This window comes from Bombus vosnesenskii, unplaced genomic scaffold, assembly GCF_011952255.1.
Source record: "Bombus vosnesenskii isolate JDL3184/JDL3185 unplaced genomic scaffold, Bvos_JDL3184-5_v1.1 scf7180000014816, whole genome shotgun sequence".
Classification (NCBI taxonomy): domain Eukaryota; kingdom Metazoa; phylum Arthropoda; class Insecta; order Hymenoptera; family Apidae; genus Bombus; species Bombus vosnesenskii.
Window position 1 is genome coordinate 690,366 of NW_022883662.1, and position 15,148 is coordinate 705,513.

Consider the following 15,148-nt stretch of genomic DNA (forward strand, 5'->3'; position numbering starts at 1 on the left):
TTTTTTTTTTTTTTTAGAATTACATATTAATCGTATAGAATCAAAAAATTAACAAAAAGTGAAGTTTATCAGTTTACCTTCTGAGAAACTCAATTATAAATAGGTATAGTAGAACCTTTATAATCCGGAAACTTAAAAAAAAAAGTATTATTTTATTATGTAAGTACTTCGTTATTATGTTTGTATTATTATGTACGAAAGTATACCATTATACGCAAGTACATTTATGCGTATTTGTATACATGCATACCTATTTGTATGGACGGTTAAATCGCCTAGACGGGGATAGGTACGCGACATTCACATAAGGGCGTACACCAGGTTGGGCTCGGAGTTCGGAGATATATGAATCTGATGGTCACACATGCGTATGCGTGACTCTCTGGTTTCTCTGACTTCTCTCTGACTGTCTCTGTTCGTCTGTGCTCGCATCTCTATTAAAGCTCCGCTCATTTTCAGCTGCATATTGTGCCCGTGCGCACTCTCATCCAACTCCTGCGAATATTCAGTGAGCTCGTGGAACACAAGTTTGTTTCACTGTTTTTGTGTACCTTTCTTAGGAAGGGGAGTATTTTTAGTAGATTGATTTGGGATGTATTGAAAGATCCATTGAAAAATGATGGATTTATATTAGCTACAAAAAGTATTTCTATTTATACTAAAATATAAATAAATGAAGTATAAATATATTATATTTATACGCCGCTATATTCATCAAAGCATTTACATACTAATTAATCAACTAATAGGTGTACGTATATTAAGTATTTAAAGATTTATTATTATTTAGTAGTTTATATGAATTATAAAAACATTCGATGCTAGGAACATGGGATATATTGGGCTGGCAATTAAGTGATTGCAGATTTTGTCATTAGATGGTAATGACAAAACCCGCAGTCACTTAGCTGTCAACCCAATTAAACTTAATTAAAAGCACTTTATTGAAAGATAAGAGTGTGTACAAATACTTGTCGAAACCACTGTAGTTTATGGAAATCATTGATCTTAACAGCTTGAAGTCTCGATGGTTTCTAGATGGTTTCTTTTACTACTATGAGCAACTATGCTATTTCTGACGACAAATTGTCAATTGAACATAATCGGATAAAACTATAATAAAATTCCATTTATTTGAACGAAATTTTACTGATGACGTCACATTGGCATCACGGCCTAGTTGGTCCGGAGGCAGATGGTGCCCACTGATGTGGGCACCATCAGTGGACACCACATCTATGTCACGTGCAAATGATTTTCAAACAGCATTGGAAAGATTGACGAGTTTAAAAAAAAAAATTTCAGTCACGTAAAAATCACTCACATTGGCCCAACAATCAATGTATTAAGTAAATTCTTATTGGTTCAAATTATCTACTTCTCTGAATATGAATTTCTATTATATGAACAGTTATACAGAATAGTTATATATGGGAAGAATAATTGGTCTTCTATCGTATAAATTTAGATTATAAATACAGAACGTTTTGTTTATCTCAGATTATTTAATATTTTAGTTAGTCTTATTGATGCAAAAAGTTATGGCAGATCAAAGTTGATTGGTTTAAAAGATATTGTAACTTAAATTTTATTAGACTTATTGTATGGAATACAAAGAAAGGCGCAAAACAGTATTTTATTGTATCCAACAATTACAGTGTACAAATTATATATATGTATATTTATTTTCTGATAAGTTCATATAAACGGAATTTTGCTGTAACTGCAAATCTGTACTAGATTTTTTGAATTGTTAAGCGTCAAGATATAGATATAAAGTAGGTAGGAAAGTTAAATCAATTCGATATAAAGAAAATATAAAAAGAAAAAAACAATCAAAGTTTGTCTACCAGTTTAGCGTTCTTACAGATACACAAATGCACAAAATGCAGAAAATTGTATAAAATCTAAAATGTATCTGCTTGTATCTAAAATAGAGTTCTCGTTATGATTTTCAATAGATAAAACACATTTCCACTTAAGTTCTATTTTTTTAATTGTGTTCATAAAAATATAAATTTGCATAAACAGTAGTTTGTTGTATTTTACTGATAAAGCACAGAAATTTTTTAGTGATGAATAGTCATCGTATAAATATACGGAACTTTCCTGTTCCAGACGTAAAATATTCATGTGTTGTTAAAAACGCTACTTTTAAAAAGCAGATTGCAAAGTTTTGTTAAAGCTCTTCTGCGGTTTTTAACATATTTGGATAAAATTCTTGCACTAGCTAGTTGCCTGTCTTAAACGTGTGTGCCCTTTCAAAATGTCAAATTTAAAAGCTTGGCGTCAAGTCAAATCAATCCATAGGACTATATGTACCTAATACATAGACTGCGCATGTTTCTGCATTTATAGAAAATTAAAAAGTGAAAAAATTTGTAGAATATACATTACAATATATGTAAAAATATATAAAATACTCCAATACTTGTTTTATAACAAGTTGGTGTATACATTTTTCTATTCTGATTCCATTATCTTCCTCTAGTTATTAAAGGTATAAATTTGCAACAACTCCTGCAATCTACTAATACAATTTCCCGTATTAGACGTCAATTTTCTACACGAAGGCACCACATTAGTGAATGTTTCCAGTGTAATAGGCCCACCCAGTCAAATCATCCACTCCGGTCAAATCTTTCAAAATAAAACGAAAACTTCCAATGTATGGAACAGTGCGTCGTGTCAAGCCAAATCTCCCAACATAAAACTCTATTCATGAAAGCTTACAATGTAACATTCTATCTAGTCCAATTAAACGTAAAAAATTAATAAAAGTTTACGGTGTAACAGTCCTGTCCAATTATCAAATTATTCAACCCAATCAACTGTTTTCAAATAAAATTGAATTGAAATTCTCAGTGTAATAACAGTCCCATCGAGGCAAATTTCCCAAAATAAACTTCAATTAATAAAAGTTTGCAGCGTAATAGCTCCATCCAACCCAGTAAAAACTTCGAAAATAAAATTTAAACATCCTAACCTAGAAAAAAACGCGAAAAATACACCTTGCACTCTCTCATTCCTATTCTCTTTCTCCACCTAAAGGGTATCCCGTCACGTCTCCCTTAAAGAAGCGCAAAAGCCAAGTACCGCCGTCAACGCCGCAGCCACCAGTTCCCCGAGATTAGAGGCTCGCGTGGAACGCGACAGGATGCAGTTTCCCCCGGCGTGTTACGGGGGTTCGTTGCTGTGAGAAAGGGGATCCGGTATTGCGGTCGGAAGCGAGGGGCCAGGGGCTCTTCCGGGGGCTTAACATACACACTCCACCCCCTGTAGGCGGAGTGTTCCGCCTCCAATCTACCCCCACCACTCAACCAAGCACTGATACGCGATATCAGCAAACACTTGTTGCTCCGACGTATAGAGAATCTAGAAAGCCGCGCCAACGGCCGCTCGTGCCGCGATTTTTCACGTGCTGATTTTTCCACCACCGTCCATACTCCCACCTCTTGTGTGCAACCCCTCTTGTTCCACCTTCGCCAAACTGCAGTGAAATTTTCGCGCGTGCTTTCCTATATAGAGGTTTCTCTCTTTTTCTTTCTATAAGGTTTCTCTTTCTATTTGACTGTTAGTGGGTGTCTTTCTCGCTCTATTTTACTGGGACAGTCTCTCTCTTTGTTTTGCTTGGTGAAAGACTTGGGCGAGGGGTTGGGTCGGGTTGTGTGGCGGATTGTGATATTCCAGGCTTGAAAACGAGCCGCGCGGATTCCGTCACGCGGCCGCGACCCGGAGTCCGAGATATGTCGGCGGTGCAACGCTGTAAATCTTCGTTCGTTGCGATGCGCGCGGAACTTCCGGCACAGGCCGCCCCGATATGATACGCGCGCGGCCACGACTCCGGACGCGTTTACAGTAATTTGTTTACGATTATTTATACCTATTGGATTTAAGGAGTTTAATGCAGTGGAGTGAACAAGTTTCTCGTCCGATAGATATTTTTATTTGTATTTGTATAAAAGCGATATGTCAAAGAATTTTAAGTTAGAATAGTGTTTATTAGTTTTACTATTTTCTTTTATTTTTTTTAAGCATTTATATACAGTGTTAGTTGAAATTCTTTTAGATTTTAGATTTAGATTTCTTCATAATTTTGTTTTACGATTACAGCTTATATTGGATTAGAAGAGTTTATGCAGTGGTATGAGAAAGTTTCTAGCAAGACAGAGTTTTTTATTTCTATATGTATATACAAAAGCGAGGTTTTACAAAAGTTTTAATAGTACTAGTATTTATTATTTAATGATATTGTTCATTAATTGTACTGTTTTTTTTTACTTTTTTTATGCATTTATTATGTTATTTATATTATATGTTAGTTAAAATTCTTTTATATTACAGATTTGTACTTGTTTTAGGATGATTTATATTGAATTTAGGAAGCTTTATATGGTATTGTGAGAAAGTTTTTGGCTAAATAGATTTTGTCCAAGAAATTTCGATTCTAAGAGAGATTTTTTAAAGAATTTTAAGTAATAATAGTGTTTATTTGCTCTACCCTTTTACATGTTCTTATATTTAATTTTAATTAAAATTCTTTTAAATATTTGTTTCACAATATTAGGTGAAAACTCTATCTGATTTATTGTTAGAGCTTCAAAATTTTTGCACACCACTGTAGCTTGATTGTAAGGCACTTACATATAAGAACGCGTTGGTTTATATTACATTTATCGAGTTTAGTCATTCAGTTATTCCGTTTAATTTTTCTTTTCTGATTTGTCCTTTTTTAAATCTGAGGAAATTACTGGACTTTAGTAACGACTTTAATTTCTTTTTTCTTCTTTTTCTCCCTTGTTTTCTTCTTAATATGAAAAAATTGTAGGACATATATATGTGTTGGATTCCATTGCATTTATCCAGTTTAATATGTTATTTACGGTTTCTTTCTTTCTCTTTTTTGGTATTTCTATGTTTGACAAGTTTATACAGGAAATTAATGTATAATTACGTTATTGTTCTCCTTCGGGATTCTTCCTACATTAAATACATAATACAATATAACTATATTACATTTCAACTATCTTGTTACTAGATATAAATTATACTATGTGTATTTATTTTATCTATACTTAGAGTTGCTTATCCTACTTTTATCTTGAATAACCTATTCATTTATTTATACGTACTTCATTGCACTTTCTAATGATATCTAAATTACTAATTAAAGTTGTATTTCTTTGGCTCGATGATTGTAAGGGATTAATGTATTGGATGTATTCGATTGTTACAGGCAGTGCGGTGGCTGCAGCCGACACCATTTCCGCGCCGTGGACTCCCACGAGTTCCGGGCCGCCGCCCGACGCGAACGGCTCCGGCTCGGATACCAAGAACCTCGACGTTGGCGAAATTAGCGATGTAAGTTCATTTACTGTGAGTAACGATAAATATTCGAACGATAATCTGTTCTTTATCCTCCTATAAATTCCTTCGACGTAATTGTGCAAGTAGTTCTTTGTTAAACCAGCAAATATTGATATCAATTTTGGTGCAGATATTTAATTATTATTCGGTGCGGATTTTTCATTATGTCATGGAGAACTGTTTTTTCTACTCACTTTTTCTACTTACTTTGATTCTCACTTATAGATAAACTTGTTTTTAAGTACTTATGAGCTTAGAGACCATTTGCTTAGATTTACATCTTTTATATATGTTTGTATATGAAGGTAGAATTTCAGGTAGAAAGATTGGTGAAGATCGAGATAAGTACTATTAGAAAATCGGAAGAATTGTGTTAATGAACGAATTTTATGTTTTTTAGCAACGAATATGTTTATGTAAACAAGTTTTGTAAAGATCCATTTGTTTAAATGATACATTATAAATTATAACTTGTTTGTTAATTTTTCCTTTGTAAATGTTTATCAGTTTTTACACTTTAAGTATACAGATAAAAAATGAAAGTGTCGAATATAATAGTGTCGACTATAAATCCCCAAAGTTGTGTAAATTGGCGTACCATATTTTGATAATGCCTGTTGTCGGTATAAATGATATGATACCTCAATTTTAAGTTGATGACTCAAAAAATGATTTAAATAACTGATTCGTATTATTCTATATAAATGTACAATTTATATAAGATATGCAGTTCGGCGTCAAGGCGTTAATTAACAATGAGAGGTTGACAATTATAAAAGATCACTATAACCACCATCAGTCGTGTGAATCGTGCATGAAAAGAAAAGTTTATTTATGTACATGTATTAAAAATCATTGTTTACAATCTTTATTGAATATTTGATTCATTAGCTAATTACAAAATTATATCATTTTATAATGTGTCACAAAATGATCCGTTAAAGGTACATGGTGATTATCTTCTACTGCGACAGACACACAGAAAATGAATTTGTTAATGGCCTAGATAATTAATATTACAATAATGAGAAATATTATTCGATGGACTAGAAATCTCAATTTAAGCTGTGATTTGTTAATTAGATTGCTCTATGGTTTTAGGTCTATAAGAAAGTAAAATTTAATTCATCGTTTCGAAATTATAAATTGCCGAAGAATATTTCTTTCTTCTGTAAATTTTTCAGTCGTTAATAATATACTGAGTAAATTTCGACTTATTTCATCTTCATTAATTATGATTTCAAGATAAACTCAGTCGTAACAACATTTATATTTTGTTTTACACTGTGTAAACAATAAATCACACGTTCATAACCGTCGCGTTTAATTTAATTTAGTATATCATAAAATTGTAAAATTTGTAAAGATTTCCGAACTGCATCTAAATAATGTAATAAAAGCATTGGTTAAACAAGTAAAAGATAGGAAAAGCTTGGTAGTTTAATACGAGACATTTCAATATTTTAAAGGTTTATTAATATGAAGTTAATGTTTCTAATTAAATTCGCAAAAGGGCAAGTGTTGCTGAAAAATTTTAATCACGATATTCATCCCTTTCTGCCGTTAATTCCTTATCCTGATTAAAAATCCCATAAATTCTTTTTTCAATTACAATAATTTACTTTTCACGTAATTGAATAAAATTTCTTACACATCTATGATTCCGACACTTGCGAGGATACAAACACAAACGAAGTCTTAACTCCAGTGGAATTGCATGCCAGCCAATATTATAAACGTGACTGGACTTCTCAGAAAAGACTTTCCCCTACTCGCAGAATCGTTTCACCTTCTGTCTTTCTACGCTTGATCTAAACGGCCCAAGTAATCGTCCATTATTCTGTTCGTGCAGCACTAATCTGTCTCATTCTTTGACATTTTTAATTCAACCGTAACTTGTATTCAATCATTTTGTTGATAAACGTTATACTTAGTTATAAATGTTAGAATGTAAAGTCAGTCACAAAAATCTATATACACCTATTAAAATATAAAATGTTATGGTAAAAACATCAGCACCACGAATTTTTTAAACATATTGAGAGAGATATTGTCAAAATATAATGATAAAGACAACTTATTGTCTTTTATCTTTATCAAGAAAAAAGAGATAAAAGAACATAAAATATAATGTTTAAAAATTACATATGTGTGTTAACATGTCCATATGTAATGATAAAAATCGACTTGATATTATATTAATAACTTGTAGGTCATCAATAATGTCTTACTATCTCCTTGCCATCGAAAAGGTTAAAGGCCTTCGATGTAATCTTATTCCATAATTTTTATGAATTAATATATTGAAATATTTTAGTATTTTTAAATTCCTTTTAGAAATACATGAATAAAAATTGCATTGATACGTAAATATAAATAATTTTGTGACGTGAAACTGTGTTTTCAGTTTCCTTGGTAAATGAAATACGCAATATTCGATAGGTATATGTAGATTTTCGTGTATATATATAGTCATATATATATATATATATATATATATATATATATATATATATATATATATATATATATATATATATACACTTATTACATGCATTTGTGTTTACAAAATTTACTATTACATTCTTAAGAAATTTTATTTCATTTAATATCGTATATGAATGAATAACATTATAACAAAATAACTAGAAAATAAAAACGAAAAATGCATTCAATTTTCTTAAAATATCAATAGATATCTTAATATTGAAGAGAAGTAATCATCTGAATCTAGTGATAACGAATTGATCACGTTACTATGTATGTAATTACCTGATGTTTTAAATTTATAAATTTTTTTGTCATACAAAGGAGACAGCTATATAAATTCAAATTTTCCTCCATTCTTCAATAGAAACAATGTTGACTATAATAATTTAGGTTGGTTCATCTAATCTTAATGTATAATAAAACATTGATTATCAGAAATGAACAAAGCAATTACAATTAATGGAAATAAATTTGCAATTGAGGAAATATACAACGTGGAATACAAAATTAAATCGAATATCTTACAATTAAGTAATCTGTATGAAGTAAATCAAGCTATTATAATGTAAAATCCAACGATACTAATTGAGGCTTAAATCTTCAAATGATACATAGACAGATTAACCAAAAATCTTGGACGATCGCGTACATTTCACGAGAGTTTCCGTAGCAGCTAAAGAGTTTGTGAGAAATCCTATCCGAGGCGTTCGTATTTTGCAGGACGAGAAGGACCTATCGGCAGCGGACGCGGAGGGTGTATGGTCGCCGGATATCGAGCAGAGCTTCCAGGAAGCACTCACTATATATCCGCCATGCGGCCGACGCAAAATCATCCTGTCCGACGAAGGGAAGATGTACGGTGAGTCGAGCAATTTCCTGGCAAATCTCTCTTCGACGTTTTCGCTAGAGCGAAGAAAATAAAAAAATAAAAATACGCAAGTAGAACACGACGATGGAGAAAGAAATAGCACGAGTATACAGAGTATACCATCTAATACAGCGGACAATTTTTCAACCATTTACGGTTGTGTAACAAAACAAAATCTCGAACCAAGATTTATCGGTATCTAATATAAAAGAAGTGGCCACAATAAAAATTTCGAAAATAGTCCGTTTTCATAACGAAAACAAAGTCACCTTAGGTTTCTTAAACGGGACCATATATTTATTTTCTCATTAGATTGTAGCGAATGGTAAGACGAGTTCAAAAAGCATGCTACACGATATTTTTATTAACATAATACCGCGTTATCTATGGTCCGTTGTATACTAATCGGCCAATTATTAATACTGAAAACCTGCCAAAGAGGATTAGTATAGTATGTAGAGCTTGTGTATTCAGCCAGTTTAGTAGCAACACATTTATTCTTCTGCCACCTATCTTTCTCGTTAATTATGTTACAAGATCCAAATCAAAAAATATATTTGTTATGTTGTTGTTGTGTTTTACGCTAGAAATATTTTAATCATTTTATTACCTAAGGCAGTGTAAAAGAAGAAGAGCATAGACTGTATGTATAGATGCAGCATGTTAATATAATTGTTTTTTGACTAAATTTTGTAAAAAAGAAAGTCTAAAATTTAAGCCGCGAAACCATCAAGCCAAGCTTAAATCTAGCAAAAGGTTTAAAGTACTACTCAAACAAATTACAATGACTACAAAAAATATTTGCACGCCATTACATTTATTATACTAACTAATTAATTAACTAATTAATAAAGTACTAATTAATGGGGCTCAAGTACATATATCAAATTTCGTATCAGTTAATAACACTTCCATATAACTGCGAAAACTTGATACTGAGAATGAAATGTAAAGAACCTGATAAAAGAAATGCTTCGTTGGGGAATAAAAGTATGTGCAAATATTTTTAATAGCTACTGCAATTTTTGCTTCCAAGAACCGACTTATTCGCAAAGAATATCTCGGCAAAGAAAAACATCGTTGCACGAAGGACTATTCCTTGTGCTTCACGTACGGGCGTTGCGATGGTAGAAATGTCCAGCCGAGCTCGTTATTGCTCGATGCTGAGGTCAGTCTACGTGACCGACCAGATATTGCCTACTACGACCACGGGTACCACCGTAGTCGCCACCATTAACCGCCATGAACTCACCACCGAGGCAATAATGCCACGCCTCGAAAGATAGCCCCTTGACCAGCATCTTTGTCCTAATATAGATTCCCATTTTCCACTATCTTTTTTCAGTCCTTCTTAACGAACTTTTCGTCAATTCATAAGGTTAGGTACATGGTATTTTCTATTTGCGATTTAACGATTTAAGCCTCAAGTATATTAAATTTGATATTTACTAGTAGATACTTTCATAAGTTTCATATGATTACAAAAATTTAATATTGGAAAAGAAGAGTATGTGCAAACATTTTTGTAGCCGCTGTATTTTCCTATTTTCTATTTTACTTTTTATTTAATTTTTTATTTTATTTTTATTTTATTTTTTATTTTCGAATTGTAGTTTTCTACCGTTGCAAATTTTTTTAATTTGAAGTTAAGATTGATTCAAATACTTAAGATTTATGTGTGTGTGTGTGTGTATGTATGTAATTTCTCGTTTCGATTTTATGCCAAAGATTTTCCTCAAATATTAAAACTTGCTGAGAGATGCGATGAAATTTAACGTGACGTAATGACCTGCCGCGTTTTTTAGATCATTTTTGGCAGAATTATTATCTTGCTGTTTTAGTTATAAAATTTCTGAAATTTGATGAAGATATGAGAAAATAGTCATCAACGTATGTGATTTCTCGTTCTAACTCTATGTTGAAGATTTTCTTGAAATAGTCAAATTCTTTTTCTCGGTTGAAATAAAGCTAAGATCGAGACTAAAACGATAAAATTTTATAAAAAGGAATACAAACTATCGTTCTACCTATATTATATCATACCTACTACCTTTTAAGTTTCTTCAACACAAAGCAAATTTTTCACGAATCATATCATAAAACAAAAATTGATTACGACTTTTTTCTAGTCTCAATCCTGCCTCCAGCCCTTCTTGCCATATTTTTTTCAGGCAGACATAGGCTTGAATCCCTATTCGTTAAGGCACAATGTCGCTTAATTTTCGAAAGCACTCCGCGGCAAAAGCCGACGGGTGGCAATTCAATCTTGGCCCGTGGCCGCTCATGAAAACGAAGCTTAATTCAGACGTCTGGCTCGCTAACAACGAATGAAAACAAGGAGAACGACAATCGACAAAGCTATGTATCGTCCTTTCGAGACTTTTGTCACTCTCTCGTTCTATTTGCTGTATCACACGAGGAAATTTCATTTTATTCTAGTAGGACAATTCTTAAAGCTTTCACGGCTCGAATTGTCACATCTAATACTGTTACTTGGCATTGTCGTAGATAACATTTGCTAGGCACAATACTGTTTGAAGATTCCAAGAATACGCTGTGTCCAAGAGGGAAACGTTTCCAAGGTTTCGCTAACATTGCAGTTAACTTCATCAGGAGTCAGAATGTACTCATACAGAATGTACTCCTGTAATGTTACCGAAACGTTAGAAATTTTTTCGCTTGGACACAGCTTACTTTTAAAAGCCTCAAGGAGTGTCGTACATAGCAGTAACATTACCATATCTTCAATAGTAGAAATTAACTTACAATATCGTTTAGTTTTTATCTATTTTTATTGAAGCAATTGGACTCTATACATAGAAATTATTTATGTAGCAATTCGTTATACATTATCCATTCTCAGTCAAATTATAATTATAATTATTATTATAATTAGAATATATTACAGAAAGACGCCTATAAAGTATCTCCTACTCGTATAACGCGATCAGGAAATTGCTACCGCACACCCGTCTAACGCAATCGCAAAATTGCTTAAAGAGATTCTATATACATGTATGTATGTGACGAACAAGAACACTACATATTGATAATTGTTTCGTTACGCTTGCCTTCTGTACTTTGTTGGAGGCTTGATTCATTCCCGACATGCAAATGTATGCGTTCTTTAATTGATTCAAAAATCATAGTTATGAAATAACTTTTATATGATAAGTATTGTGATACGTATTGTGTGACAGTTATTTCTATACAAAATCAGTTGCGTTACTTCCATATAGAATTTATTTTAGTTTACTTGCTGTATCGATTCTGTAAAATAGAGAATTCGGACAACGCAAAATATATCTCCTGTTTTATAGGGTCTCTTACTGTGTATTTTCTTATACTATTAGATTACAATTCTTAAAAAACGAAATGGAGGAAAGGATTCTTATTGTTATCCCATTAGAATAATAAGAAATATTATTATCATTATTAAGAGAATTATTATTACGAGTACCTATAGTCTGCTGATGCAAAGAACTTTTTATAATAATTACGAATGACAAAACGAACCCTTACATAACTGCATGCACAACTTCAAAAATTCAAATTCAACGTCCGAATCTCCAACATTTGTGTAATCTGGTTGTAATAAGCCACTGATCGGTATGGTCGAATACGAGACACGATACAAAGTAGATCGTCCCGCTCAAGATAGGAAGGAAAAAGAAGAGAAACCTAGAAAGAGACCGAGAATAACAGCATCGACGTCCGTCGAACGCGGATGGAAACAAAGGATAACGAGGCGCGAAAATCGCTTAACGCGATTGGCCATCGATCCTATGGGAAACTTATCTTGCCCGTTGCTCACTCGCCGAGCCAATAAAGGATCCCTCGGCCTTTCCACGGGATTAAATATCTCGGGGCAATTTACCTCCTTCTATCTTTCGTCCTTTCCTCGCACCCCACTGCCTCTCTTTCCACTCTTTCTTTTCCATCAGGACGTCGACGCCCACATCGAGATTTCTCTACGAAGGAGCGATCGTTTCCGCAGCGGACGAACGTCAAGGTGAATCAGCCCCAGAAACTGCGCAATTCGCCGCGCTTATCCAAATGTTATTACACCTCACATAATTTTCAATGATTTTTTGGTGTTTTCAGTAAAAGCGATGATCTCTTTCTTTTTCGATTTTGTGCCGAGGATAAGAATTTTTCAGGTTTTTTGGGGGTACTTTTAAAAATTTGTCATTTTTAATTTGTTTTTTTTTTTAGGATTCTCGGAATTATTTGATTGAAAACACGTAAATATATTGTTCATAGAAATTTGGATACTTTGGTCGATTCATACCTTCGTAGTATGAAAATCCCGCATAAAATCATATATGTACCTAGATACATAATTAAATTGTGAATTTTTACCTAAATTCATATTTTTATAGACATAGCTATACACTTTAAATATACACTAAAATAGACATTCCTTTTACCTACTAAAAATTGTAATCAGTACTTTACTTTGGATATTTTATATATTTTAATGCTTTATATCCATTTCTTCTGCATTTTTTCATTCGGCACGAATGCATAAAAATTCACAGTTTATCTGTAAATTTCTAATTTACGAAATAACCGTGTAACTAAAATAGAAATAAAGATAAATAGAATAAAGTAACGAAAATAGAATTGAAAACTTCAAATGTAATACTCAGATGATGAAACAAAATCTCTTCTTCTTCTTCCGATTTTAACCCATGAACTTTATATCGAAACTTGTATCCAGTGGAAAACGTAAAAAAAGTAAAAGATAATGGATAACTTAAAGGAAGATAGACTTAATAGGAAGATACTATCTTAAATGATAAATAATATGACACATTTTATAGTGGCTTCAGTCAATAGATAATTTAATTTCTTATTTTGAACTGCATAAAACAGCAGAAACCTTCAAGATAATCTAATATGTAGAAATCATAGAATGTAAAAGTGTAAAAAGTCCGATAATACTTAAATTTAATCGTCTTGCCTATCGACAAAAGTACTATGCGCGAAGGTGTCGCAAATGCTAGGATTTCGATGATAAATAGCGGTATTATTTAGTTGGTGGAAACTTTATCGCAGATTATGCTTGGTGAAACGAAGTGCCGCAGCGTGCAGTATCTTTCGATCAGAATGGTTCCTCGGAGAATTTGTGTTTGGCTTTGAGCACCAACTATGAACTTAGTCGGGGCGCATCGATGGCGACTTTGAAACATTAATCAGACGTACCTCGAAACATTAATCATTTAATGGAAGCGGAACAGCATAACTCGGTTTCGATCTTCGAAATTCCACTCTAGGGACTCGATCGAGATAATCTTTGGACTCGCGGGCATTTTTAACGTTAACTAACGAACTATTATTTGCATTAGAATTTGAGAAGTTAGTTAAAATATAAATATAGTTAGTTAAAATACATGAAATCAAATAGTTCAAACAAATGAATTCAATGAAGAATATAAAGATAGTAAACTGATAAAAGAAATAAAGAAAGAGAACTATCGTGAATTGTTGACAAAAAGCGTTTTATAGATTATACAACGAGATTTTAATATATATTATTAATCTTATTCAAATTATTAAATATATATTATAGATGTTATTATAATTATTTAAATATTATTTATACAATTTATAGAATAGATATCCATATTTACATTTATATTATTTATATTTATGTTTAGATATTAAAGGTGTTATTTCTACTAATTTCTAAATATACTGATAAAACTTTTTCTATACGACTCGCAAAAGTATTTGAGTTTATAAAAACATTTTCTGAATATATTATATGTGTTATACAAAACGTTTTGAAGTTTCACTAACACTATAATGACACGTCATTGGTATTATTGCATTGGTACAGTTTCAAAGAAAACTGAAATTGTGTAGAAATACAAGATTTTGTTACACACATATGGAAAACCCGTGCAAAACTGTATATTAAGATTTTAAACCTTAGTCAAAAATAGTGATGTTCTATATAAATACTGCTTTTTAACGATCATTTACAGTTAGTCGCCAGTATCTATTAATCGAATCTTGCGTCTGACTCACCAAGAAAGTAAAAACGCACATTAATGTCAAAAAATTATTTATGTTTATATATTAATATAATTATTATTGATGTATTTCTAAAAGAAATTTATAAATTTCAAAGATTTCACTCTCAAAAATCTTGGGATAACATTTTTAAATTACAAAATGCTAAGGAGATTGCAGGATATGTATCTTAACACATCAACAGAATACGTAAGTTCGTGTCATAGTGTTACCGTTTTTACTATAATATTTTATATTTAAAGGGTGTAGTATCTAGACTTAAGAGACTGACTGTATATCGTCTTCTTGCGATGAATGAACTTATGGAAGTAAATAGTTTATTTCTTGAGAACTGAATATTAATCGTGTACTAATATAATGAGAATACACTGCAAATTTTTA

The 15,148-nt window shown here is 31.9% G+C and overlaps 1 protein-coding gene across 9 annotated transcripts in view; it reads left to right on the forward strand.

Annotated features, from left to right (window-relative positions):
- The window catches only part of LOC117240582 (protein scalloped), a 341,268-nt gene that overhangs the window by 252,867 nt on the left and 73,253 nt on the right, over positions 1 to 15,148 (forward strand). For all 9 annotated transcript variants that reach the window (XM_033506578.1, XM_033506579.1, XM_033506581.1 and 6 more), the window contains 2 exons: positions 5,237 to 5,361; positions 8,578 to 8,716. In XM_033506578.1, the coding sequence (XP_033362469.1) occupies positions 5,237 to 5,361; positions 8,578 to 8,716 (264 nt within the window). The remainder of the gene's footprint in view (positions 1 to 5,236; positions 5,362 to 8,577; positions 8,717 to 15,148) is intronic.